At 40.5% G+C, this 27,623-nt stretch overlaps 2 protein-coding genes and 1 long non-coding RNA gene across 4 annotated transcripts in view; 1 reads left to right on the top strand and 2 right to left on the bottom strand.

Moving 5' to 3' along the window:
• Window positions 1-352: 352 nt before the first annotated feature.
• On the bottom strand, window positions 353-14,792 carry slc17a7a (solute carrier family 17 member 7a). The gene is made up of 13 exons (XM_042213160.1): window positions 14,624-14,792; window positions 7,911-8,163; window positions 7,025-7,143; window positions 6,714-6,828; window positions 6,537-6,624; window positions 6,237-6,323; window positions 5,893-6,035; window positions 5,647-5,796; window positions 5,319-5,451; window positions 4,496-4,606; window positions 3,026-3,153; window positions 2,832-2,901; window positions 353-2,748 (listed from the first exon to the last, which is right to left on the bottom strand). The coding sequence occupies exons 1-13, from the start codon at window positions 14,683-14,685 to the stop codon at window positions 2,450-2,452; spliced, it is 1,758 nt and encodes a 585-aa protein (XP_042069094.1). The 5' UTR covers window positions 14,686-14,792; the 3' UTR covers window positions 353-2,449.
• Window positions 14,793-14,818: 26 nt separating this feature from the next.
• Window positions 14,819-22,977, top strand: LOC106633746. The gene is made up of 5 exons (XR_001337108.2): window positions 14,819-14,913; window positions 15,172-15,264; window positions 16,476-16,687; window positions 17,910-17,998; window positions 22,445-22,977. It is a non-coding gene; the product is annotated as an uncharacterized LOC106633746 (long non-coding RNA).
• slc6a16a (solute carrier family 6 member 16a) overlaps window positions 15,976-27,623 on the bottom strand; it is a 26,491-nt gene continuing 14,843 nt past the window's right edge. The window contains exons 1-12 of one of the 2 annotated variants that reach the window (XM_014341023.2): window positions 26,691-27,412; window positions 25,868-26,093; window positions 24,255-24,412; window positions 23,490-23,616; window positions 23,242-23,417; window positions 20,317-20,427; window positions 19,907-20,148; window positions 19,574-19,754; window positions 18,496-18,697; window positions 18,152-18,311; window positions 17,894-18,056; window positions 15,976-16,769 (exon numbers count right to left, since the gene is read on the bottom strand). In XM_014341023.2, coding sequence (XP_014196509.1) covers window positions 16,419-16,769; window positions 17,894-18,056; window positions 18,152-18,311; window positions 18,496-18,697; window positions 19,574-19,754; window positions 19,907-20,148; window positions 20,317-20,427; window positions 23,242-23,417; window positions 23,490-23,616; window positions 24,255-24,412; window positions 25,868-26,051 — 2,055 coding nt within the window. In that variant the 5' untranslated portion in view covers window positions 26,052-26,093; window positions 26,691-27,412 and the 3' untranslated portion in view covers window positions 15,976-16,418. Of the gene's footprint in view, window positions 16,770-17,893; window positions 18,057-18,151; window positions 18,312-18,495; window positions 18,698-19,573; window positions 19,755-19,906; window positions 20,149-20,316; window positions 20,428-23,241; window positions 23,418-23,489; window positions 23,617-24,254; window positions 24,413-25,867; window positions 26,094-26,690; window positions 27,413-27,623 lie in introns of those variants that run through there. The other variant, XM_005945246.3, reaches the window with a different exon arrangement.

The raw sequence follows: 27,623 nt of genomic DNA, 5'->3' as shown, positions 1-27,623 counted from the left end.
TTGTTTCAGCTCCGTTGGAAACAGAATGATTTTATGATTGTAAGAATAAAAAATGCAGAACTCAATTCTTTCAATAGAGCAAAAATAAATGCGGAGAATCGTTGATTTTTTTTTTATTCACAAGCGCTTTAGAGGAAGCGGCACCGCACATACAAACAGGCGTGGACAGGCCCTGCCTGATCCATCATGCTCACTTCCCTTGTCTGTGACGTCCACGTTTCCCCCTCACTCTCCCACTGAGTGCATCTGCTGTCCTATCTAATCTTTGCCTAAAATCACAGCGATAATCCTGCATCCATCTGTTCCGAGAGAAAGAGAGAGAGAGAGAGTGAAAGACAAAGCACCGACAATCTGAAAACCAACACCATTTTAATGCGTCATCATGTTATAGGTGATAAAATCCCGATGACACAATTGCACTGAAATAGTGACATCATCTTAAATTGCTTGAATTTTATTATACACAAGGTTATCTCACATGTACACTTTTTTACATAAAATATTTTCCATATATTTGCATTTTTAAATACAGATCTTTTCTTGTCTTTTTATTTATTTATTTTTTTTACACCAAATCCCACCAGATAACCACACATTTCATTGAGGATGGGAAGGAAAACATTGGAGCAGCCATAAACTGAGACAAAGAAGAAAAAAGCAGATCAAAGATACACTGATACAACACGCACAAAATGAACTTGTTCACAGTTATCATCATTCACGTCTTTAAGACTTTTCACTCAAAAAATGGCAACTGACCTTTTGCACTTTTTTTCTTGTAATTATTCGACACATCAACACATTTAAAAACTAAACCCCCAAGTGAATCAAACACGTCCTTTTTAAACAGTCCAGCACTGCAGTTTTATCTCGCAAACGTGACCCACTGAGTACCACTAACAGATGTACTGTCTGTCAGCACGAACAGATGCAGGAGTGGTGTGTGTGCGTGTGTGTGTGTCTGTGTGTACACAAGTCCAGTACTATTGCAGATTACCTCGCTCGTATGTGACTGTACTCCATTTCCCAGCTGCCAGTGCGCTTGACAGGCAGGAAGCTGAGGTTCTCTACTATTACAAGATATAAGTGAAGCTGAACTTCACACATTCTCTAATAATGTTCGCCTATCAAACTCTGTCTGCACGATTCACTGTGCACTCGCATGAAATTAGCCCCCCTGTGTGTGTTTGTGTGTAAAAGGGAAAAGATGAGGGCTGGCACAGTACTGCACCACCGTGTCCATTAAATATGCTCACTGCACAACTTTTCAGCACCTGCACCCAACACAACAGCACATTTGCTGTCACACACACACAGACACACACAGTCGATCTGAAAAGCTTGGATTTACCCGCACAAACACAACTGATGTTGAGAGAAGGATAAGACAAGGAGGAAAAATGGAGGGAGAGGCTGCCAGAGAAAAAAGAAAAGGCATAAACAGAAAGTGCTGCGAGGCCTGGGAGTGTTATAAATATGTACCAAGCTGAGGGAGACTATACACACTGAATAGAAAGTGGGAATTGTCAGATGATTACTGGCGACTGTGACCTGTAAGCGTGGCTGGACATGAGATGCAGTGAGAAACTGTAGGCGGCAAAGTCAAGCACACAGGTGAAGGGAAGTTTTACAGCTTTACACTCATCTACGTACGACTTTACAACACCTAAGCACCTTTTTTCTTTTCACTTTGATTAGGAAGTTTGAAAGTTAAACTCAGTGGCGTCGTGGCGTTGTGGCTGGTGGCGTCTGTTTAGTTTATCTGGGAGCTTTGAGAGCTTGGATTTGGTGATGAATTCTGCATTGAATAGAAGTGTGAGGTTTTTAAAACTGAGGCTCTGAAGGTGCTTTCCCAGCAAAATAAAAGTAAATGCATGACTCACACATAAAAAATTAAAAACAACACAATCCCAGTGGCTTCAGCAAGTTGCTATACAGACCCACAACTCTCTCGCTCTTTCTGTCTCTCTCTCTCTCTCTCTCTCTCTCTCTCTCTCTCTCTCTCACACACACACACACACACACACAACACACACACACACACACACACACACACACACACACACACACACACACACACAGGATCTCCTAGTTGCGGATACAGAACTCCTGACCAATCACAATGAGCATCAGGATCAGGATGTAAGATGAGTTCTGATGAAAATGAAAACAGGTTTTTTTGTGTAAATTTAGCACTCTGCATGCACATGCTTGCACACGCACACTGTCTCTCTCTCTCTCTCTCTCTCTCACACACACACAAACACACACACCTACAGTGGAATGAATCTGATCCACTCTTTTGATATGCGCTGTTATAAATTTTAAGAAGCACACAGCAAGTCTGTTCAGTGACTCTCTTGCAGTCGTTCTCCAGAAACACCCTTCCTCTTTCATTTTTTTTTATCTTGTTATTATTATTTTTTAAAACTTGTGTCACGTCAGTCTTCTATGTGAGCTCCTTCTCTATTTCTCCCCCGTACATGTAGGAGTTATATCCGGGCGGCTGCACATACTCCTCAGACTTATCCCAGTCTGTCACCCATCCTGACCCTGACCCTGCTCCTCCTCCTCCTCCTCCACCGTTGAAACCAGCCCCCGATTGGCTTATGGCTCCGTACTGCCCCCCTCCACGGTACATCTCTTCTGTTTCATTGGCCAGTTCATCCTCGTCGATTATACCGCACTTCTCCTCACTTGTGTCCTCTATGTCTGCCCAAGGCTGCTTTTCTCCTGATGCAAAGAGTCCTAGTGAAGAAGAAAACAGATCAGCAATGAAACTGCGATATTTTAGAGATGCGTTGCAAAACACTGTAGAGCCAAAGTCCTACCATAGAAAACCACTCCTCCATAATGAACAAGTGAGGCTATAAGGAAGACGTACTGCCACTCCTCACGCGTCTGAAATGATTCAAAAGGTATTTTAGCACAAGAAAGAGCAAGAACAAGTCTCCCTGGTGTGTCTTTACTCATTAAACATCTTGAGCTTTATGCTCAGCTTTGTTGATACACGTGAAAGAGTCACCTTGTGTTTGGTCATGGCACCAACTATGAGAGGACACACCATTCCAGATAACGTTCCCACTCCGTTCGAAATGCCCATCAGTATGCTGGCATATCGAGGCGCGATATCCAAGTGATTGACATTAAACCCTGAGTGAAAGAGCAAAAACACAGAATGATTTTTACACTTAGGGGATAGAAAAAATGATATCATTTTTTAAAAACACATTTTTGTCTTAACGACGTTCACTTCAAACAGTTTTATAAGATAATGATCTAATATCTGTCTGTGTGTGAAATATAAAGCCATATCCAGGTAGTAGCGGGCACAGCTTGTCATCCACAAACCAACTGGGGATGCCATGTCCATCTTTGATATACAGTCTATGCTGCCAATGAAAACACTACAGCTGACTGACAGACTCATGTTTGCAAATTAGGTCCCATTTTAAAGTCCTATCAATGTCAAGTTTTATTCTCATTATGTAGCTTTATTGTAATCAAACTGTCAAAACTCATTAATTTTGATTGGTAAATTACCATTAAACAAACTTAACCTAGCTAACTAATATGGCAAATTCATTTACAGTCATTTTTAACAGGATTTTATAATACTGTGAAAACCTTCAGAAGCAATAACCTGAAATAACAATTTTCTTATGACTTCATCAGTCTCTCACATCAATGTGGAGGAATTTTGGCCCAACTGTTCTTTATAACTTTACAAAGTTAATTGTGATTCGCATCAACTGATTCATACACACCTCTCCTAATGTCTCACCACAGCAATGCTTTCAGGTTGAGGCGTGGACTTTGACTGAACCATTCAAGATCATTTCTTTCTTTATTTTTCAGCCATTCTGTTGCAGATTTTCTGTTCATTGTCCTGTTGCATGACACAATTTTAGCCAAGCTTCATCTATCAAACAGATGGCCCCAAATTTCACTCTGTATACTTTGTTATACAGAGGAGCTCGTGGTTGACTCTATGACTGCAAAGTTCCCAGGTGCTGTGACTATAAAACAATGGCTGGGATGAGTAAAGGGGAGATGACACACAACAAAATTAAATAAACCATTGTGCAGATTTCTTTGTTTTTAAATATTGTTGGAAACATTTGGGAAAATGTAAGTAGGGCAACACATGTCAACAGAATCTAGAAAATGTGTCCTTTTCATACTTTTAAGTTAAAACTTTAACAGGAACCAGTTTAGCTCAGTAGTTGAGCAGGTTAACACACCCCACGAGGCCTGGGCTCGATTCTGACCCTTGGTCCGTTGCAGTGTGTCTGCCCTGTTCTCTTTGTCCCTGCTTTCCAGTCTCCTCCTCACTTATAACTATCCAAAACACTTGATTTACCGCTGTCCTGCTCACATTTAAAGCAATACTTAAAATTCCATTGTCTCTCATTAAACCTTACTATCACCTTCATGTAGCAACAGTAACACGACAAGTCAGGTTTTCACCTTACATGTTTAGAACATAGATTACCTGAGATAGCAAATCCACTGAATCCCACCGCCAGGACCAAGAAGGAGATGGCAATACCCTTTGTGTGAGAGTAGCCCACCACCAGCAGGAGGGTGGCTTCCATCCCAAAACCTGTGGAAATTCCAAAGAAATCCACATCAACACAAAGGAATTACGAACACTAATAACAAACCCTGTTGTTACGGTCAAGGCAGTGCCGATATGCCGTGATTTTCAGTGTTTGAAGCTGTACACGTGTTTATGCACACGCTGATTTGACCTTTAAGTTGTGCTGAAATATTAATTTGCTTCTAATGCTGGCAGCTACTGCACTTTAAATATTCTAACTACAAGCTGCTAAATGCCCCACAACTGACAGCATAGTTTCATATGTTTAATTTTAGGAGAACTACAGCATCATTAATAAGTTCATCTTTACACATTTATTTATTTATTTATGTTTGCAATGCTTCTAATTTAGCTTTAATCACTGTGATGTGTCAGAAAGTACTGAAAGAATTGTTTAACTTTTTGCAGCCATTTCTGCAGCAAAAATGAAATGCTATTATAATTTCCAGCTGATAATAGGATGAAGTTTTAGTGAAATAATAATTTGTCAGTTTTCTGAGCCACGGTCTAAAGATATTTAAGAGCAGTTGGTTCGTAGACCTCGGTGCTCTGGGAGGAGTGTCAGATGATAATTGTAGAGTCAGAGAATTATGGTACCCTCATACACATTTAATAGGCTCTGTTGGCCAACTAAGACGGTTCACCAGAGCTGTATACAGTTATTTAGTTTCTGCTCATAAACCATAAGCCATGCTCTTATGTTTGATAGCCTCACCTCCACAGTTCATGAGCTTCCTGACGTTGGTGGTGGACATCAGGTTGTGGGTTCTCAAGTAGTCAGCCAACTGGCCCCCAATAGGCACAATGATTGTCATCACCAGATGGGGCAAAGCTGACACTATGCCCACCTGAAAGTCATGTATAGGAGAGGTAGACAGTGTGTACATGTGCGTGAAAAGGCAAAAATAAGTGTTTTGGGGGGGGGGGGGGGGGGGGGGAAATGAAAGGGAGGATGATGAGATGTTCAAATTTGTCCTGACCAAGTGGGAAAATTACAGTTTTACTTGCTTTAACCCTACAGCTTGAATGCCATGCTAACTCACCTTGCTGATCTCAAAGCCAAAGACTTCTTCAAAGTAGGCCGGCTGGCTGATGAGCAGCAGGTAGAAGGTCCAGCTCCTGCAGAAGTTGGCCACAATAATGGCATAGACTGGCATGGAGGTGAAGAAGTGTTTCCACGGGGTTTTAAATTTCTACCACAAAAAGTAATAAGATATTAATGATATGCACCAATTCCACCAATTAAGAACTGCAGACTCAGCCAAGTGCATGGGTCTAAATACACGTACTTGAAGGGGATTGAGAAATGATGCAGACTCTCCGATCGCATCTTCAATGTATTTCCTCTCCTCTGGTGAGATGGTGGGATGGGCTGCAGGACTCTCGTATGACACCAGAATCCAAAACAAATACCAGAATATCCCAAAGCTGCCTGGGAGAGGGAGAGAGAGAAAGAAAGACACAGACATAGGAGACAAAGGGAACATTTAAGAGAGAACGAGAATGAAAAGGAGTTGTGGAAATTTAAAGAGAATCAAATAGTGGACATTTAGGGAAATTTGCATGAGCAGTCTTGGTGAGAAAGATAGTAATAAAAGTAACATAACACATATTTGTGGATGAGGGTACTAACCATAGACATAAAATACAGAAGGCCACCCAGTGTATTGCACCAGTATCCCAGCTAAAGGCATGGCCACCACTGCCCCAGCATAGGATCCTGTTAAGACAACACACACACAAAGAAGGCACAAACCCTGTTTATATCTTTCTTTCTTGCACTCAACATGTTTTAGATCCATCATAGTCTTTTTAAACTCTTAAACGTTAGATGAACTTCTAGCAGTTTCATCACAAACGTGTCTTCAAATCCACAGAACCTGTGCAGACATTGTAGATACTGATCTGTGAGGTGACAGGAAGCTGACATTACCACAAAAAGCTGTCGTGGCTAATCGACTTCGCTCAAGAGGAGGTGCCCACTTGGCCCAGATCCCATGACAGGCTGGGTATGATACGCCCTAAAGGATAGAATACGGTCAGGGAAACACCTGTGCATGTGGGAATAGTCCTACACAGAGTCCAGATGTGGACAAAAACTCATATTTACCTCTACAAGGCCCTGGCATATCCTGACAAGTATGACGCAGCTGTAATGGCAGCGAGCGGCAGATGGAATCAGCATGTTGAGCGTCGATGTGGCCACGATGGCAAAGCCGAAAACTCTTAAAAACACAAAGGACAGTAACACTGGCATCAGAACATGAAAAAATCCCAATACATCCCAATACTGGCATTTTCTATGAATGCTGGTTCAGCTGCTTTGCCTCTTACTGTTCTGATTCAAATTATTCTTTTTTCCACACCTAGCATGTATGCAAATTCAACCAGATCTGACACCATAAATGTGGAGATATTAACCTGTTTGCTGCAAATTTTTGACATATAAAGCCACCCGGGATTTGTGTGACGATGTAGCCCCAGAAGAAGGAGCCATGAATCATCCCCACTGTCTCTGGATCCCAGGTGAACTGTGCAGCCTGGAGAGAAGAAAAAAATTATATGACTTTAGCTCACTTCACAACAGAGGAGATTACCTTGAAAACTTAAGGTCAAGGGCAACTCTGGTTCATCATCCCCAACCACAAAGCCCACGAGTTGGATGTCCCTGCTAAATACATTAAATAGAACCAATGGTTCAGTATCTTGCTCAAGGATATTTCGACGTGCAGACCTGAGTAGCTGGGGAATCGACTAACAACATTTCGATTGGTGGATGAACTGTTTTAACTCGTGAACCACAGCCAAGGCAAGCTGGCACAGAGCTGGCCTAGACTGCAGGACTTTAGAAAATTTGATATCACTACACAAAGTAAAGTTTGTTTATCAGCAGTTAAGATGATGGCAACATCAAAACGCCTTTATAGAACTTTTCAGCTTTAGTCCCCAGGTCCTAGAATAGTCTAATACTCTAATACATGACACTACTTATTATGACTTATCAAGTCATTTAAAAAGTTACATAATTACAACATTTTATTCTTCTCCAACCAACAACATTGTAAAAGGGATAGCCTCAATACAACACACTGCATACTGTGATTAATATAAACCATTAGATATAGTCCAATGAAGATTTAAAGTGATCCCACAGAAAAAGACTTAAGACAGTAACTTTCATTGGTACTGTGAAAATACTGCATGTTACCTGTGTTCCAACACAATTATTGCAGATGTGGCTTAATATCAAATTCATAAAGTAGGTCAATAAAGGCACAGAAGTTTTAATTTCTCTTCTGCTACTCACCACAAGTACTTCCTTGTTGCCTTTGTAGACAGTATGATCATTGACCATGCTTACAATGGCCACACCTAGGTTGCACCTGATGCCAAAGGAGATGCAGAAGCCCAGGCCAGACAGGATGGCGATGATGTACCGCCGGGGCAGGCCGAAGCAGGTGCAGTCCACCACAGGCAGCTCCTTCTCCTCCACCAGCTCAGGACGACCCTCCGCCGACAGCTCAATAGTTTCTCCATTTGGCTGCCGTTTCTCAATCAGCCTGATGGGAGACAGCAGAACATGTGTTAGGCTTTTGGGGTAAAAGTAAACAAAATGGTGCAAAAGACAAAATTCTGTGTATTATAATGTGCTGCAATGAAATTGATGCCACGGTGATCTTTACACCTAGCCTCACAGATGATCTGATCTAACAAATCAAAGTAAAACTGCAAAAAAAAAAAAAAAAGCAGGAACACAAAAGTGTGAGCTTCCTTTAGAAAGGAGCTATGAAAGGTTCAGTCTCCAGCTTCCATGCTGACATCACCTGGAGTTACCAGATTATTTTGAGCCTGTGACAAAGAGTTTGCATCTTTTCTTCATGCATGTTTTAAACGGCAAAGATTTTGCACTCTCTCTCTCTCTTTTTCCTCCTACAAACGCACTCCTCCAGGCTGACATCATGCTCCACACCGGGGTCACGCCTGACTCAGCACGTCCCAGTGTGTGGAAGCAGCTGTCACAAGCCGAGGAGCTACGACAGCCGCGTCGTCTCTGCTTCAGGATCCAAGGAACCTACTGGTCCTCTCACTCTGATAGTGTCCTCACCACTAAATGCCTTCATTTTTTATGACATCATTCAGCCGAATCTGCTTAACAAATTAGCATTATGTTTAAAACTACAAAAGGAACTTTTGTAGAAAATCAGGAGTTACACTTTACCGAGCTGCAAAGACAGGGGTGCAAGTGTCTAAAATGTGTTTGCTTGTTTTTTAACCGCTTAAAATCCCACGGTTTTAGCCCATGTGAGGTGATCTGCTTGTTTTCCAGGCTATTGTTCAGTTTGTGTGACCATTTTTGTAAAACAACATGTCGAGCATCCCCTCAACAGAAGTCATACAGAGAAGTCAGAGAGCAGCCATCTGTGTATTACAACCTTCATACTCACAACAAAAACACACACACTTCCATCAGATTTAAGTAAACAACACCTACAGATATACATTAGACAAAGTGTCACCATTTTTTCAGTGAATGTATATATCAGTGTTCACTGTCTGTTAAATTTGAGTTCGCAGCAGAGCGAATCATGTGTCCGCCACCCACTTTCCATTGAGGTGATCCAGTTAGCCAGTGAGCTGGAGAATCGTGCACAGAAAAAAGCACAATCAACACGGGGGTCAGGCTGGCGAGGTGACGATGGTTGTGTTTTAAAGATAGCGTTTCATTGGAGGTCGGGGCTTAAACAAGGTTAGAAAGCAAGTGTGCAAAGTCGAGACAAGTCAGCCTCTGATGCTGATTAATTATTGACCTTTTTTTTTTTTAGATAAATTATTTACTCCAGCTTTTACACCACAATCTGCCACCATTTATCCGTCTGTCATCCACCGCTGTCATTATATTTCTTTTAGTTATGCGTGTGAATTCCACTCCCTCCCCCTTTTGCACACAGCACACTCTGTATAATCTCGATATGCATCCATGCAATCTGTCAAAAACAAACTAAAACGCAAGACAAGAAGACAGGTCAGTGCAATTACGAGTATAATTAAAACTGCCTACATAAAGAAATATTCTACTCTTCAGTAGATAACAGAAAACACAATGGAAAGCAACATTTTTGGAATTTGTGAGAGATTAGAGAGGCTGCATCCCATCTCCCTCCCTCCCTCTTAATCTGTCACTACACTAAGATTAGGATTACAAAAATGATTTACTTCCGGAAATGAATATGGATGGACAGACTGACTCTGCTGGGCACGATTCAGCACGTTTCTCCCTCTATCACGGCACGCTGTTGAGTTCATGCTGGTCATGTTTTTTAGTCCTTCTGTAACTCAGAAAGCCTTTTTCAGCTTTTGCGTCAAGCTGCAAAATTTCAGGTTGTTCCTCGCCTGTTAGTTAATGGTCTACATTTTTATAGAATGGCCCATCTGACTGACTTGGAAATGGGACCATCATGTGTTCATTGCTGATCTTTCACACAAAGCGTCCTGACCTAAGGACGTGATTTGCAATGTGTTTCCCAGTGGATCAAATACAAGAAAGTAAAAAACTGCAACCAAATCCTGGAAGCATTGAAAAGGGCGACGCACGACAGAAGCAAAGTCGTGCACATAAATTTGTTGAATCAGTTGTTCACGCTCCTGCCGCTAAACAAATGTGCTGACTTGTCCCCCCGCGTGGAGCTCCTCCCTCATAGTTGGTGAAGGCTGCAGGAGAATCCTCATTAAACCTCAAGACAGATTGCAGCTTGACACCTGCCCATATGCTAAGAGCTAACGAGGCTACCCCACAGCAAAAAATGGTCGTTAATTACAGATGCTTTCCACTAAAAGGCAGCCTCACCCCCTGTGTTCGTGTACAAAGCTGAAGCGAGGGAATTTCCAGCTTAGAAGCAAAGACTTAAAAGATTCTTATACACAAACTTCTTACTTCTTAACATGCTGACTGGTAAAATTTACCAGCTCTGTGTTGAAGAAGAGACACAGGTTCACAATACTGCTTGCTTCCACTCATCTGATGGAGCTGATTGGTCTCAGCTGTCAACAATTAATGAGCAAGCGAGCATGAGCAGGCAGGAGTCCTGCGACCTGGGGCTCTCTGAAATATCATAATTACAATAGTAGCAGGCTCAGTGGAGGCACACGCTTCAAACCGAGCTCGTGATTTTCACCTAGACAAAAGAAGCAAAGTCCTAAAACCTGTTTAACCCCAGCGTGAAGACTTCAATACCTCCTGAGTTTAACTGGTGTAAGGTGTTACACAAATTTGATTATATATTAAAAGTATGTTATATGAAACTCCTTAAAACAATAAAAAAATAAAACAGTTGTTGCTAAACTGTGAGTGTTTGTAAGCACACTTTGATTCTGTAATATTCTGTCAGCTTTGATAAAATCACAGCGACTCTCAGGTGACTCGGGGCCTTTATTAGACTCTGTATTAAAATCACCAATTCACAGAGTATTCGGTGTAATCCTCTCATATGAGGATGATCGAGACTGAGAGTGAGACAGCGAGGGAGTAAAAATATTATATAACACCAGACACCCTGGTCATTATTTCTCCATATTTGTGAGCTTAAATTGATTCTTGATTTTATTCCTTTTCTTTTCTTTTTCTTCTTTTTTTTTGTCTCATTTCAGCATTTTGGAGCACGCCAAGTAGCTTAAAGATTAGATTTTTACTTTTTCTCCGAGCACTTTGTAGTTTTAATAGTGATTTTGTTGTTGTCCCCCTCCTCTCCCATCCTTTGCGAGCCTCTCGCTCTCCCTGAAGTGAACAGATTGGGTCTCGGTGGGACTGTGTCACCCAGGGAGACACCCTCCTCCCCATCCTGTCACACCACTTTTTTCTCTCTCTCTCTTGCTGACACACACACACACACACAGACACACACGTTTAACAGTTACACGTGTGACCTTCATAGACGTATTATCTAAATACTCACACAGTATAACTCAATCGCAGTATGAGTGCTGTCTCCACACACACAACACTTCTCGCTACATTCACCAGAGAACAACACTTCAACAATGAGCTGCACGGGGTCGTAATATGATAATCGAACCACGTGTTAGCTTACATTAAAATATTTCCTCACAAACTGAACAAGTGAAGCAGACACTAAATGCTGAAATCGACAGCATGGACAGCATCGCTGCCAAAAACCAGGCATGCTGAGTCGTTGCAGCTGACTCTCCAAAGTGGCACAGCTATTGTAGATGAATCTCTGGTCATCTGTGAAGACTGTTTCACAAACCTGTGCCCATGTTCCACACAAAACAACAGAGACAGATGAACGGATAAAAGATAAGAATAGGAAACACAGAAGTGTCTCAAATGTGGACTTGGTGTCTTGTAAGATTTTGCCTTTTGTGTTCAAGCTTGAACCTGCTTTTTTCCTTAGACATAGCTTTATCAAGACTAACAGGAAATCCATGACAAAGACATCCTACATATGATACAAAAACTAATGCTAAATGCTGGGATTAAATGATGGCATGCTTTCCTCCCTGTGCTTCACCACAAGCAAACATATCAAATAATTATTTTTTCGCTTCACCGTTATTTGAAAATTTTATTCAGAGCACTTCTGCAATGACACTGAACTGTAGTAGCTGAAAAATGCACTCCACTGCAAGTAAGATGGATTAAAAATGGATTACCTGTCATATTCTGTATTGCCTCACATGTAGTACAGCACAGCCTCTCATTGTGTAGCCAAGCAATCCTGCAGATGCATTTAAAAGTCTTTTAATAAATCGAAGCGAGGCATTTTTATGATAGCGTCTTTGGGGTACTATTAGTAACTTTTGCACACAACCCAAATTAAAACCAAGAAGCAGTTGTGTGATTATATTTCATGCAGAGCTGTGAGAATAGCCAGATTTGGGGGATCCATCTGGAAATGTTATAAAAGAGCAAATAATGTAAGCAGAGATGTGGAGTGACCTTACAGCGCTGAAGTTTGTGCTTACCTAGTGGAGTTTAATATAGAAACAGGAGATGCATTCTGATGGAGAAAATGTTTAAATAATAGATGAACTCCTGGCTGCTTTCATCAGGAGGGATCATGGTTTTGTCTGTGAGGTGGTGAGATTGCACGCAGACACACTCGTCTGCTTACACAGTGCAGGGATGCCCAAGTTTCACCACGCATTCACACATATACAGCTTTATATACACACATGCATACACAAAACCATAACACACTGCTCTCTTATTCTTTGGCTGCACTTGACACATGCAACCGCATAAAACCACGAGGTCACGCTAAGCTGAGGAAACGCCCACTAAAGTCAACCTGAATCCAATCCAACACATCACATCTCTCATGGAATCAGCTGTGGTGATGATGCGCATGTGTGGAACAGTAAGAGAGAAACGAGACAGGCATGTGTGTGTTGATTTAAGAGACCCCAGTAGGCTGAAAGCTGCTGGTGTCTCAATGGATGGAGGATGAGGAAGAAGGAGGAGGAGGCAGTGGCTGGAGGAAGTGACATGGCTTGCATGGGATGGAATGAGTGGGAGGGGAGAGTTTAGGGATTTGCATGGCTCGACAGCTGGACTGCAAAAACAGGCTATTTCAGGACAGGATTTATACGTTTGGTTGCTACCTCAAATCCTGGGAGAGCCAAAGCTTAAAGCAATGGTTATTGCATGAGGTTCTATGATTGTCTTTAATCTGCCTTTTTTTATTTATTTATTTTTAAACTGAAATATTATCAGTACATCAATCTGTGTAGCAACTTTTACACTCATGTGTACTTTATTTACACATATGCAGCACTTTGAAATGTTCATAATCAGAGAGGATTATGAAGCTTTCTTTTCTTTTTTTAAAATAAGTACCTGCATGCACCTCCAAAGACATAAACTATGTACCATACAGGCTGCAGCAGTGACATAGTTGTCTTTTTTATATCGACCTTTCTTATTTATTGGTGCAACTAACAATTGTTTTCAGTCTCAATTAACTACATATAATTTTCTTAATTGATGGCAACAACCAATAATCATTTGGTTTGTATTGTCAGGTAGGAAAAAAATAGATGTGGAAAAACACAGTTTCAAGGAAACGTGTCCACAAGGTTTTGTGTGTTTTATCACGCAGGTGATTATTAAAATAACAGTTTATACGTCTGTCACTCAAAACTCAGCCTGAAATATTAAAAAACTTTAGAAATTCACACCGTATTTCAGTCGTTTCTATTCATTTCATTCATTTAGTATAATCCAAAACACGTTTTCATAACAATTAAAATGAAATCCTTCTTTCGCTTTAAGACGATCAAACAAACAAAAAACTGCAAATCCTTTTTAAGTCACATTATTTAAAAGAGAAAAAAAAATACGGCAAAAACAATTTGGAGCGCAAGAAATGTAATTTATACCGGGAAACTAAAGATTTAAACTTTCCGGTTTTATCTGGCCAGCGCTTTCATTCAGCCTGGTCGTGCCAATAACGCACGGAAACATTATGTAACCAGACTTTCTTCTTCTCTCCAACACCACTTTGAGCCTCACAACATCGAACAAAAGCGCAAACAATAAAAAAAGCATAAATGCATCAAACCACAAAGAAAGAACAAACACTCTTTTTCTCTCACTGATAACTTCTGTAACACTATGGAGTACCCGTTATGGGCTTCTGTTACAGCGACGACAGTGTGTCATGTTTTTTCCTCCTAATAAACCAAATTATTCAAAATATTATGGATTTCATCCATTATAAAACACTTCTTCTCTCACTTGTGACAATCAAAACTCCCTACTGCGCAAACGCGGACTTCTGTCGCTATTTTTTGTGAAGGGTTAAACCCAACACATTCCTCTACAATTAAAATAAAAAAAGAACCAACTTTTTAAGTGTTAAAAATTACTGCTTGGAGGAGAGAGAGATGACGGATGCACCAACAGCACCGCCACCAACAGCACTGATATGTGTTGCAAGAAAAAAGGCGTAAAAACGCGCACAAATCCGGGGTGAGTTGAGAACATTTGAAATATCAGTGTACCTGTGAATTTTCCCCAAAGTTTTGCCCGCGACCGCCTTAAACCTGTCTGGTCGGATCTCCATCTTTGCAGCTCCTTGACCCGGCCGGTGTGCTGATGTCCCGTGCGCCCTCCTGTCCTGCCCGAGCGCGCGTCTCGCTCTCTCTCTCTCTCTCTCGCTCTCTCTCTATCGAGCACAAATCCCTCCTTCACTGCACTGCCCCCTCCGCTCCGACAGGTGTAGGCCTTTCAGGCTCCGGGCTTCCTTGTAAAGGGATCGAAAGCCTCTGGTCGATATGGACTCTCGAGTTGGGTAAGATTTCGTTTATGCTTATTCCAAACAGGAGATATACTCACTGTTGCCCTTAGCGATAGTGCAGGAAAACATGAATAAATAAGATGGTGGAATATGATGTCTTCTCCGTTTTGTGCGTGTGGTGTAAAAAAAAGTAGCAGGGCTGATACTGTAGTACTCTTTCAGCAGGTTTCCCACACGTGGATTAAGTTCCTTGTCCCAAAATCTATGAAAATCTGAATTCATGTTCATCTGGGGTGTTTGTCACCGCCACAGGGAGACAGTGAAGATGGAGCCTCAAGCTCAAGACCCCTTGATTAAGACAAGGCTGAATCCATGTCCAGGAGAAATGCCACCTAGCATGTTAACGTATGAAATACGTCTTCTAATCTTTCTCTGTTTTTAATTTGTCTTCATGCTCCGATATTGTTGTGTTCACCATGAAGTCAGTTTATAACACTGATCGATCCACAATTAAGTGCTTTTGTGTTGCATTTATGTTCATATATGAAGTATAGATAGATTTGTAAATTTTAATATAATATTTAACATTTCAAGGTTAAAGGGCAAAAAAATGTTACTAAGAAGGCGTGCAAACTATTTGTGTATTGGCCCTATTAAAAACCTAAACAAAAGTGCTTGTATGAATGAGGCAAGTTGTGTAAAGTGCTTTGAGTACTCAGAGTAAAAAAGTGCTATATAAGAACCAGTCCATTTACAACCCACCCATGTTTAGGTATTATTTTCTTGACCAAAAAACAAATGAATGTTTGTGGATCATAATAGAGCAGAGAATCAGGCTGCTGCCACCTAGAGGTTTATTCAAATACAGTAAAAATACTGCTACACTGCACATTTTTTGCGAACACGTAAAAACATTGCTGTGCTCTTATGAGGTAAAATGATAGAAATGCAAAAATAACCAAAACCAAAAAAAAGTTAAAAAAAAAAAAAACCCTGTCACATTTCAAAACCAGCCTAAATCATTACAGAAATATTCAAACACGCATGCACGCACGCACGCACGACCACACAACACACACCACCACGCACACACACACACACACCCACCACCACACACACACACACCACAGTTACTCAAGGCAGAATGTTTTCATGCAAATACATATTAGTCCTTCAGCTAAAAAAAGATCCCATAAGCATTTTTATGAGCTGCTGCATTCACCAGCATGAAAGTAGTGACTGTCACCAGCATGTTGCATACGTTTCCTACTTTAAATCCTTTCAAAAACACAACTGTTTGTTTTATTGTTTATGTACAACTGTTTCTATCTTCTGAACAGCAAAGCTGGTTCAGAAAACAAGTATATGGAGGCACTAGGAGGATGATACAATATAAATACATAGTTAAAACAACTTTTCAAAGGTTTACTGAAAATAAAGACATAAAATCCAAGGATAACGCTGTTCATTGCTCTGCTTGCTTTAGTTTTTTGTCTTTGTACTTTTCTTTCTATTTGAATTTTGTCCTTTCTCAAACAACTTCCTTCTGACCACCATGCTCACACCCCCGTGTCTTGTTCCTCCTCCTCCTCCTCCTCGTCCTCCTCCTGGGAAAGGAGCCGGTAATGTTCGTTGCCCACCGACAGGAAGGCAGGCGTGGGATGAACCTCGTCTTCCCTGAAGTGGACAGGATGGAAATGGGAATCTGGCTGCTCGGTAGAGCTGCACTTGGTGTACAATTCGCGACGCATTTCCTGGCCGACTTCAACCTGGGAGGGAGTGCTACGGACCCAGCGGTTCTTCACTAAGGAATAGATGTAGCTGACAGGTACAGGCAAGCTGGCAAACACTATAAGCATGATGATCATAGCCAGGGCCCAGCCAGGGTACTCGAGAGTCATCTCAGAAGCCTGAAGAGGCAGAGACACAGAGCTTAAGAGTGACAAACACTGGCAGAATTACCTTTGGCTGTTAGATAAATGTTTACTTGTGGGATTAAAAGGAGCTATAAAATTAAAAAGATAAGAGATGGTTATGCAAAAGCATAAAAGTGCAGTTAACAGATAAGCAGGTTGACGCTACAAAAAATGGCTAACTTGACTATTCTTATGAAGAATAAATACAGAGATATTGTTGTGCTATGTCACGGCAGATGAATCCAGACATAAGTATTTGGATCGCATCTTGGTGTGAGTATAACCACTGCACAGCTGTGCCAATGAAACCACACGCTCTCGTTTACTGATGATTTTGTTACAAATGAAAGCTTCAGAATGAACGCTCACTGGAAAATATGTCACCAGTCAGCAGGACAACAATCCTAAACATACAGGGAGTCAATATGATGCAGAGGGACAGGTGATGATGAGGTTTAACGCTATAATGTCAGATGAGTTTTTCAGACGTCCACATCATCAGCGTATTTGTTCTTCCCTGCGTAACCTGAATAAACTGCACAAAAATGCCATATGTAGAATAAATATAAACACTCTAGTTCAGGATTCCTAAGGTCAATGTTATTGTCTGGCCAAGTGAATCTCCTAATATCAGTATAAATTAACCACTTTCCATTTGTTGAGCATCACAATAAAGGAAATGAGAATCCAGAACATTGAGATGGTGGTTGCACTGAAGGTCTGTGAGATCATCAGAGTTGATACAAAAAAAAGTTTCTTTTCTACTGTTTTGGACACTGTGCTAAAACCACAACATCTTCCAGCATGCATATATGTGTTACACACATGCATATAGTGTGTACTGTGGGTCAGGAGGTTGCCTACTGAAGTGGAGTGGGATGTTTGATCCCAGATTGTCCAGTCTTCAGGACAAATACAATGAATTCTGACTTTCTCCTGATGTATTCATCAGAATGAGTGTGAGTGTTTGGGTGAATAAGGCTTGTGTTAAAAATCACAGTGAGTGCTCATAGTAGAAAAGAGCTATGCAAACACCACCTGATATTTTAAAACAGTAACTGGCTATTTGAAGTTTAAAATCATGTGATTTGATGGAAAGTTGAAGTCGAACATCTCACCGTGCTTTGATTCCAGGCGGTGTACGTGGGCCCTTTGAAGACCATGCGGAGCAAACTGGCTGCCAGAAGACTGACCATCGCCAGCAAACACACATATTTCCAAAGGTACTTGTACACCACCGGAGGGCGCCATTTGAGCATTATTTCAATATCATCCAGAAAGCTGCAATAATCAAAATGCTTTTCTTAAAATGCATCTTTTCAAACAAACATATAAAGACAAAAAAACCTGTGAAAGTCAGAGATAACGTTGCTTACCGATCTGTTCCATAAACCCACGCCACACTAATGGTTTCAAAAATGACCACAATGACCAAAGGCAGGGTTGCAGAGTAGTCATCAAACATGGTCACAAAATAGTTGCCAGAGCGCTGAGTGAACAGTAATCCAATAATGAACCCCAAAGCACAGCTGGACACTAAAAGACAGAAAACATTTAAAGACCACTTCAAAGACAACAAGACTACATTTATCTCCCATAGTACACCACTGCAGTACGAGAATCTTGCACTTTTTTGGTTTTTATGTAGTTTTATTTAAGAAAAAAATAACAATAAAATACAGCAGCAGAGTTTGAACACATGTCAACTGATGTTCAGTACCCGTGAGTAGGGTTCGGTGATGCCCCAAGAGGCTGAAATTGTCCATGAGAGGTGTGAGGATTCCCTGCATTGTTCCAAACATGGTGCTGAGGCCCAGGTTGAGCAGCATGAGGAAAAACAGGGCGGACCAGAAGGGACTAGCTGGGAAGAAGGCCATCACCTCAGTGAATGCTATGAATGCCAGGCCTGTCCCTTCGACACCCTGAACGCACACAAGATAGTAAGATAGTGGAAATACGTGGGGAAAAAGCAGATCCACTCAGTCTAACAGACAACAAATGTGTGTTAACTGTGATGCTGTTTCCAGAGCTAATCTATACCAGTAAATTACCTGTGCACCTTTTGCATAACATGCTCTTTAACACAGAGAATAGGTCTTTTCTTTTTAAATAAAACAAACACCGTGAGATAACATGACTCTTTGTACATCTTGTCCTGTTTCTTTAGTATCTCCTTCTTTAGTATCACAGCTTGCTTTCATTTTTCCTAGAAAACCAGCAAGATACAATTTCCAATACATTTTCATTGTCTTGCCTGCTGGATATTTTATAGCACCTCCTAGATTCTTCGTAGGTCCTGGGAACATCGGCGCTCGCCTACATACAATTGTTACTGAAATGTTCAACTTTGATTTTTGTAACCGATCCAGTATCTTGTGCCTCGTAGGACACCTGCAGTTCTTTCATTTATGCAAAGTTGTCTTTAAAACACTTTGTAATCCTGGATGAGTGAAGCAGCACATTAGAAACTCAGTTTAATACCAGTGACTGCTCTTTATTATTGGACATACCTCTTCCTATAATGTATTATAATACAGAACATATATACATAAGAAATCTCAGCTGTTGTCCTAATTTTCACGCATGCTTATAGATGTGTATTCCCATCTTGTTACCGTTTACACGCTACTTGTTCCAGTTTCTTAGATCCCTTAAACTACTGCAAAAACACTACTGTTTTTTTTGTTGTTGTTTTTTTTTACCTTTGACATGTGGACGTTTTAAACTTTGTGCCTCAAGTCGCTTGTTTTTAATCATGTTGTGAAGCAAAGCTGTTGTTATTAATATCTCAAGATTACCTTATTCATCTCCTGCTCCAGACTGCAGTCAGTGATTTTAGGACCCACCATGGAGCTGTAGAGATGGTACCACTCTCTGTATTCAGCTAAAGTCACAGTGCTTACATCTGTCATGTTGAACCATGGCCACCAATGCTGGTTAGATCCACTGGACGCCAATAAGTTTAGTACACTGAGATTTCTGAAAAGGTTAAACACAAAAATAATAAATAAATCTAAGATAACCAATCAAACAAGCAGTCCACCTTAAGATTGTTACGGCAGTTTGCCAATCTAAAAGTGCTCGCTAGTTGGATTTGAATTACCATTTCAATCATGCACAGACATACGTACTCAGCCACACAACGTAGTGCAATGTTCTTGGCACGGAAACCGAGCACGATGAAAACCACTAGAGAGGCCAGCACGGATGTCATGAAGTTGATGCAGGAGACCATCAGAGCATCCCTGTGGCAGTTGTTGTGGACTGGATTGTAGGAGGAGTACGCGATAACAGAACCATAGCCCAGGCCCAGGGCGAAAAACACTTGTGTAGCAGCCTGTCGCCACACCTGCACGTTACCCCAGATCTCCAGCTGCAAATATGACAAAATAAAAGCATCTTTAGGTTTACATTCTTTCGTCAAAGCTTAAAATGTTTTATTATGGGTTTTTTTGTAATCACTGAGGTGTTTGTCTTTTGTTAGTTAAATGAAAATAAAGAAAAGATGTCAAGAAAAAGGAAGAGAGAGAATATTGCTTACCTTAGGATAAAACATGTAGGTGATTCCTTCCAAGGCACCGTCCAAAAGTAATCCTCTGATCAGGAAAATAAAAAGCACCACATAGGGAAAAATGGAGGAAAAGTACATCACCTAAGATTGGAAAAAGAAACGGATAATGATTTCAACAGTGCAGCATTTTGTAAAATATGATCATTTGCTTTTCTCAATCTCACTTCACTATTAAAAATTAAAGTTTACCAGTTTACCTGCCAAGCACCAACCCTCAGGTTCCTCAAATTGCATACTTTTATTTTTAAACTTAGTAATTTGAGTGCATACCCAGCAAACACAGTGGTCATGGCACAGCACCAAAAAAACTGAACCGTAAATGTTAGGATGTTTATGGTGTTTTCATGTAAATATTGCATCAGCATCTCTTACAAGGTGAAAAACACAGATTAAAGTATTGCAAAAAATTTTCTTTTTATTTATTCACAGTAACAGTCGCTTCAAGGTGGTTTTTTTGCAAGGCAAGGACACGACAATATTAAAAATAACCCCAACAATCACACAGCATGTATGTGGTTTGTACCTTCCTATGAACAAAGACCATGGTAACTTGAATCATCATTGTGGTAAACGTCCACAATGCAGGTTCAACTTTCATTTTGGAGTGATTTGTATGGGCTCAAAATGTGGTCATAAATATTTTGTACTTGTAAATCGGTTTTGTACTTGTAGATTTGTATGTGTAAAAAAAGTTGTGTGTGCGTAAAAAAGATTTGTATGTATAAAAAAAGTTATGTGTGCGTAAAAAAGATTTGTATGTGTAAAAAAGATTTGTGTGTGGACTTGTAACCCTGCAAGTTACAAGTACGAATTTTGACCCTATTTTTCTTCCTTTAAGCTGATTGGTCAATGTCATGTCAATCACAAATTAAACAATCCAATCAGAGAACAGATGGGTTTGGCTGTCGGAGGGGAACTTTTTTGAACTGCAGGTCCTTGAAGGGTAATCTCTATATAAATATCTGATAGCAGTTAGGTCCCCTTACTTTCAGTAGCTGTTGAAAGGATAAAGTTTTGGTATGTCAGTTAGAAATACCATTATTACTTTAGGATTAGTTTAACACAATGTCAGGGCTGACCCGGACCATTGCTGTGAGTCACAGTGCGCAGCATAAAAGTCCTTTCACATAGGATGCAGGATGTGCTGCTAATGCTAATTGCTAACTAAAAGCAAAGGATCCAGAATTTGTTGCTGGCTGCTGGGCTCTGTGGGTTTTTGCAGCAGCTCTACCTGTACTAGATGCACCTGCTCCTTGTCTTTTCAATCTCTGACTTTATGTCCTCTACAAGAGTTTTTTTTTTCTGGTTCTTCAAATGTTCAATAAAAACATGTATGCTAATTCATAACGAAGAAAGCTTTGTAATGAAGACTGTCATTTCCAAAACACTGCCCCCCCTGCGGTCCGCAGCGCTGTTGAAAAGGCTGTGGAAGTCCCTGTATTAAACACGTAGTCCTGTGACACAAAAATCACCAAACTCGGACGACCACAGACTGTTTTCCTTCGTGGTGATGAAGGAAAACGCTGGGTTGGCATGTAAAAGGGCATTTATTCCCTTCAAAGGCCCGCAGTTCAAAAAAAGCACCCTTCCGACAGCCAAACCCATCTGTTCTCTGATTGGATTGTTACATTTGTGATTGACATGACATTCACCAATCAGATGAAAGGAAGAAAAATAGGGTCAAAATTCGTACTTGTAACTTGCAGGGTTTTTTTGGCTAAGTCCGCACCCAAATCTTTTTTACACATACAAATCTTTTTTACACACACACAAATCTTTTTTACGCACACACAAATTCTTTTTACACATACAAATCCTGATTTACAAGTACAAAATATTTATGACCACATTTTGAGCCCATAGGATTTTCCACCATAGGTAGACATTGAGAAAAGGTTGTCAGCCAACAGTTATCAAATGTCAACATATTTACTGGGTAAGTGCAACATTTGGCTCAAGGTTATACAGCCAAAATGTAAAACTGTGGTTGTCATCTTAGCCATTCTACCCAAGTTGATCACACAAAGCGCCTCCTACTGCAACTCTCATTCACACAATGCTTTTACCTTTGCTTTAACACTTTTTCTAACATTCACAGAGATACATCAGGAGCAACTCTGGGTTCATTATCCTGCCAAGATTACCTTGACATGAAGCCTGGAAGAGCTACCAACATTTCAATTTGTAGACATCCTGCTCCATCCTGCTGAGCCACTGTGAGAAGGTCCACTAAAAATATTTCTGCCCATTTTGGAAGATGCGTTGTCAGTGCAGGTGTCCATGTTTAAGATGGCTAGCTAACATCAGCAGCTTTTTCCCAGCCATTGATTTTGCGTGTCTGTTTCTTAGTGTTAATGTGTACTAAAATGTTATAATCACTGTAGAAGATTATAGTACTGTCAGATACACAAAAAGTTTAGAATAATTGAAAATGCAGTTATTAATTTCCATCGAATACATTTAAGACAAGCTGTCAAGTAAGCACAGTGAATATATGGAAAAATACTAATGTAAGTGGGAACATGGCATGTCTGAGCCCGCGCTGGAATGGTAGCGCTGGGCAGGATGGCTGCTGTGTTTGCTTCGGATTACTCCTCACCCCCCACCCGACCCTGTGGCTTGTCACGTGTTCCATAATGTTGTGCTGTGGACATTTATGCGCTTTTTTGTGCAGAGGAGTTTTTTTATTTCCTGTTCTCATGCTGTCCTCCCACAGGAGCCCAGCATGAGTAGAGGTCTCTTTTTTTCTCTTGTACTTTCCCATTGTAGTGTATATTTCAGTGTTTGTTTTCTGTAACGCTACGGATCTCCAACCTGAGGCAGAAAAGGGGCGAGCTAACATTAACACAAACACTTTATATTTGTGTGCTAACGGTGGGACTGGTGTTCATGTACCTTTGCAGAAGACTTGATGCCCTTTATCATTGCCAAGGCAACAATTGCCCAAGCAGCCAATAAACAGCCTGTCATGATGGGGTTAAACTCTCCAGATTCTTCAATGGAATTTGTGATGTTGAGAGCTTTCCGAAACCAGAAATACGACGTTGGGGAGCTGCCTGCGCATTCTTTCACTGTTGATTGAGAAAAGAAAACACTGTAGGCTTCATCAGACATCACTTCATTTCACTCGGTCATGTGATTACCTGTGTCATTGGAGGTTACATTCGTTGGACACTTCTCCCATGGCAGAGGATACTGAAAGGAGTTACCCATGTAGAACAGGCTCCATGCAATGATAACGTTATAGTACAAAGCCACATAAAAACAGACCTGGGGAAGAAGAAAGCATTTATATCAATAAATAATCAGTATTATTAATCATATTATTAAAATATGCTGCAAATTGTTTGCAGCTTCAGTGTAATGCTGTGATTTCTTTTATACTTGTAGCCTACAAGTAAAGGCTAACCCAGGGAATGTAGCCATAAGGTTCGACATTGACCTTAACAATGACAAACAGAGGTTAGGTCTATTTAAAGAAAAATAAACACGCTTTATAAAAACCACAGGCTATCTAGTCGTAGATTTCTGTTGTGTGTGCGGACAAAAACGTTCTTGGGTACTCTGTGTTTTCCCCAACTTGTTACGCAATCAACTGCCAGCACAGACGCACAGCACACTACCTTTCTCATGTTACAGCATGGGTGTGCGTGAGTATATACACACACATGCAGCTTGGCTAAGGTGTTTACAGAAAGGTGATAAAGGCGGTGACACGTGATGCAGGATTGGGGCCAGATAAGTGAAGGTGAAGAGATTAAAAATACTGACCCCGGTGCTACTTTTGAAACCCAGACTTGGAAAAAGCAAGTCAGCTGTCAAACAACAGCAGCCTTATCAGAACACACAGGTACATGAACGTAAACAGAAAAAGGTCTCAGACAGAAAAAAAAAAAGAAAATGCTCACCATGCAGCTGGAGTAGCCGATCCCTCCCAGCTTTGGAGAGATGTGCTTCCATACACCGATGCTGCCCTGTCGAATGCTTTGACCAGCAGCCAGCTCCATAAAAAACAGTGGAACTCCCACAACCACCAAAAGAAAAACATACAGCAGCATGAAGGCACCTGGAAGGAACAAAGGAGGACATATATTTGAAAGGCAAACCCAAAGTCACCTGTAGTTCCAGAGGGAAAAAAACTTTGCATTTGCACACACAGGCAAACACAGTCTAACTAAGCACATTAAAAAAACAACAGTTCTTTACTTTTTTTTAAACACAAACTCAGAATTTGCCATTGAAGCTGGAAAAAATGAGCAAATTTATATGTCAGCAACCTCTCTAAAAGATGCTTGGAGTCTCATGATCTAACCAAACATGCTGCATGCATGTGGTGTACAGCTATAAATAAAATATGGTTTAGAGTTCTATTCTTCTCCAGAAAGAAAAGTCAGTTTCACACAGTGACATTCGCAGGATCTCAGAAATCAAAAATACAAAAAAGCAGTATAATGATGCATAAAGCTGTATACTACAGCACTGCTGGGACAACGTTGTGTAGACAGATAAACCAAAAGTTTAAATATTTTGCCCTGTTTGGAGGTAAAGAGCACTGAAAACTGGCACTGATCCTCATCTCAACTTTGAAGCACAGTGGAGGGAGCATCATGGTTTGGGCTGCTTTGATACTTCAGGTGTTGAATGCCTTGTAATCACTGACAGAGCAATGAATTTAATATGTATCAGGGCACCAGCCCATGTTTTGGAGCTTAAGACAGCTTGAGTGAGTCAATATTAACACAAAATCCACACATCAGCCGCACATATATTAAAATTAATATAAACTCAAATTCATTTTTAAGTCATTTTTATTAGTATAAACTGCTGAGGTGAACTACCATGTGGTCAGGATGTTAAAGTATGGTCATTTATTGTTTTTGCTTCCCTTCATAGTGTGATTAGTTCATGTTTATGAAGCAACAGCGTCTTGCTCATCCATAAATCCTTTGTAAACTATGGTTTGAAATTAGATCATCATTCAGCCTCTATTGCTATACATAAACTGTTTACTTTCCAGTATTGTAATAAAATTAACAGTTATGTTATGCATATGAAAATTCAAAGGAGGATTTTACCATTTTATTACCATCAGGATATCATATCGTTACTAATATATTACTGTGCTAATTATTAATTAGTTTTACCTCATATGGATACATTTGTTTCCAAGTTTTTACCCCTAGTTTCTGGTCTGTTATTACCCAATTGTATACATTTCAGTGTAATATTATGCAGCTATAAATACTTTTGATACAAAATAATTACTTTGGTGTTATTAATTTAGTGGCAGTAAAATATTTGAGCCAGTTTCGCCCTTATTACCCCAATATTACTGCTTTATTACCAAGTTGTAACACAATGTGTCACCCATCTGTTTATAGTATTAGGAAGTCCTGCTGTTCATTTATATTAAATTCCCTTTTATTCAAGTATTTATTTCTTTTTATGTGTTGCATTGCTTTGGCACCAAAACAGCTACTAAGTTAATCACTTAAACCTGTAAGTTAATCTTGTCACTCACCGCCTCCATTTTGATGGCAGAGGTATGGAAATCTCCACACATTCCCTAAGCCCACACTGAAGCCCACCTGGGCTAACACATACTGAATCTTAGAATCCCATGCTGGACGGTCTCCGTCGTCTGTCGCAGCTTCATCGGGACCATCCACAGCTGTGAGCTGAGTTTGGGACCGGCCTTCTTCCATCCAGGTTCTGCCCTCGCTGCCGTCCAGCGGAGGCTTTTCTGTCTTGTTATAACGAGAAGAAGTAATATGATGAACTAAACCGATTATCAGTTGAAGCTTCATCCTGACGTGTGAGTCTGCACAAAGTCATTGTAGTTATGCTGAGCAAATATGTGTGGAAAACACACTACTTTGTGCACAAAATTATGTAAGGAAAGAATTAAATTATGCTAGGAAAAAACTTTATCACACATTTATCAGGGACAACAAAGAGGAAAAGCACTTGCTGTTATATTGTTATGTTGTCATGTTGTCGAAGGTTATATCACTACTCCTTATCAGTGTGAAAACACAGCAGTGAGACAATGCATTACGTAATCCAACATTAAGGCATTATCTTTACTCTAACTTGTCATTCTCCCATCACTACGTCAGATGTATGAAGAAATGCTAATGCAGACACTGAATTTCCTACTGATGCTCTTTTACGTTAAAGTCATTCAACTGGCATATTTAGCACTGAGGAGAAGCCCAACTGTGACTGACCTTTCAAAATGCTTCATCAGTACACCCAGGTGTTAGCAATTCATTAGCAAGACTGACATAATGGCAGGTTTAAATGCATATAGAATGCATAAATAATGGATGTGTGTTACTTACTGTGCTCTTTCTTATTATGAAATTATCCAGATAAAAAACTTTGTTGCATCACCTCAATTCTCTTTCATTTAATGTAAACACCAGGGTCATGGTGTGCATTTCAGGGAAAAAAAGCATTCAGCTGAATCACCTCCACACTGAACACTAAATGTCAGCTCAGATGAAAGTGACGGATCCAAAATGGCTTAACACAAGCCAAGCTGGCTTCAGAACATGACCTCTCCTGGTATCAGCTGGTTAGAATGGAAAATTACAAGACCCAGAAAGAGTTCATGGCTGTTCAAAACACACGGCCGGATAGGGCAGGTGATTTCAGAAATATCCATGCCCACATGCATAGAGTGTGAGACTGTGACAAATATATGCATGCACAAATAGAAAGGAGGGGAAAGTGGGGCGGACAGAAGCCATACAGTGATGTGTGGTTGGGAGTGGGAGGGAGAAATCCGCTGGGAGGTGTTAGGCTTGCATTGGTTCATACTGTGGGTGGTGCTGAGGTGCATGGGTAAACCACAAAGTGGGTACAGTTGGTAATAATATAGGAAAAAAGTTAGGGTTAGGGCTATCAGGGTATGCTGAACAAATAATTAAAAAGTCAACAGCTTGATTAAGCTTTAAGGATCCATGTGTTTGAGCTATAAACTATAACATGGACTATACTGAAAAAGTCTGCTTCACACACTCCTGTGAGTTCATTTGATCACTTACCTTAGAGCAAACACACTTTTCTATAGAGCTGAAGTGACTAGTAGATTTTCATTTCATTTCATTTCCATTTATTTATTTATTGTCATTGTCAGAGAACAATGAAATTGCGTTTGGGGCTTCCGTACAACCCGTAAATAAAATAAAGAAGAAGATAATAAATACCCCTTCAAACCCAAGTGTAAATATTTAACCCAGTGTGACTCCAGTGCAATAAGACAATCCTTA

Source organism: Haplochromis burtoni, unplaced genomic scaffold, assembly GCF_018398535.1.
Source record: "Haplochromis burtoni strain Fernald_Lab_line unplaced genomic scaffold, NCSU_Asbu1 Contig_424, whole genome shotgun sequence".
Classification (NCBI taxonomy): domain Eukaryota; kingdom Metazoa; phylum Chordata; class Actinopteri; order Cichliformes; family Cichlidae; genus Haplochromis; species Haplochromis burtoni.
This window is presented reverse-complemented; position numbering and strand designations above follow the sequence as displayed.

Bases quoted from the DNA above. Each gene is read 5' to 3' on its own strand.
- slc17a7a (XM_042213160.1), bottom strand. From the start codon at position 14,685: ATGGAGATCCGACCAGACAGGTTTAAGGCGGTCGCGGGCAAAACTTTG. The intron at 6,625-6,713 runs GTAAATATGAGT...TCTATCCTTTAG, and splicing joins TATGCCAGGGCCTTGTAGAG to GGCGTATCATACCCAGCCTG. The intron at 5,797-5,892 runs GTACGTGTATTT...TTTTTGTGGTAG, and splicing joins CATTTCTCAATCCCCTTCAA to AAATTTAAAACCCCGTGGAA.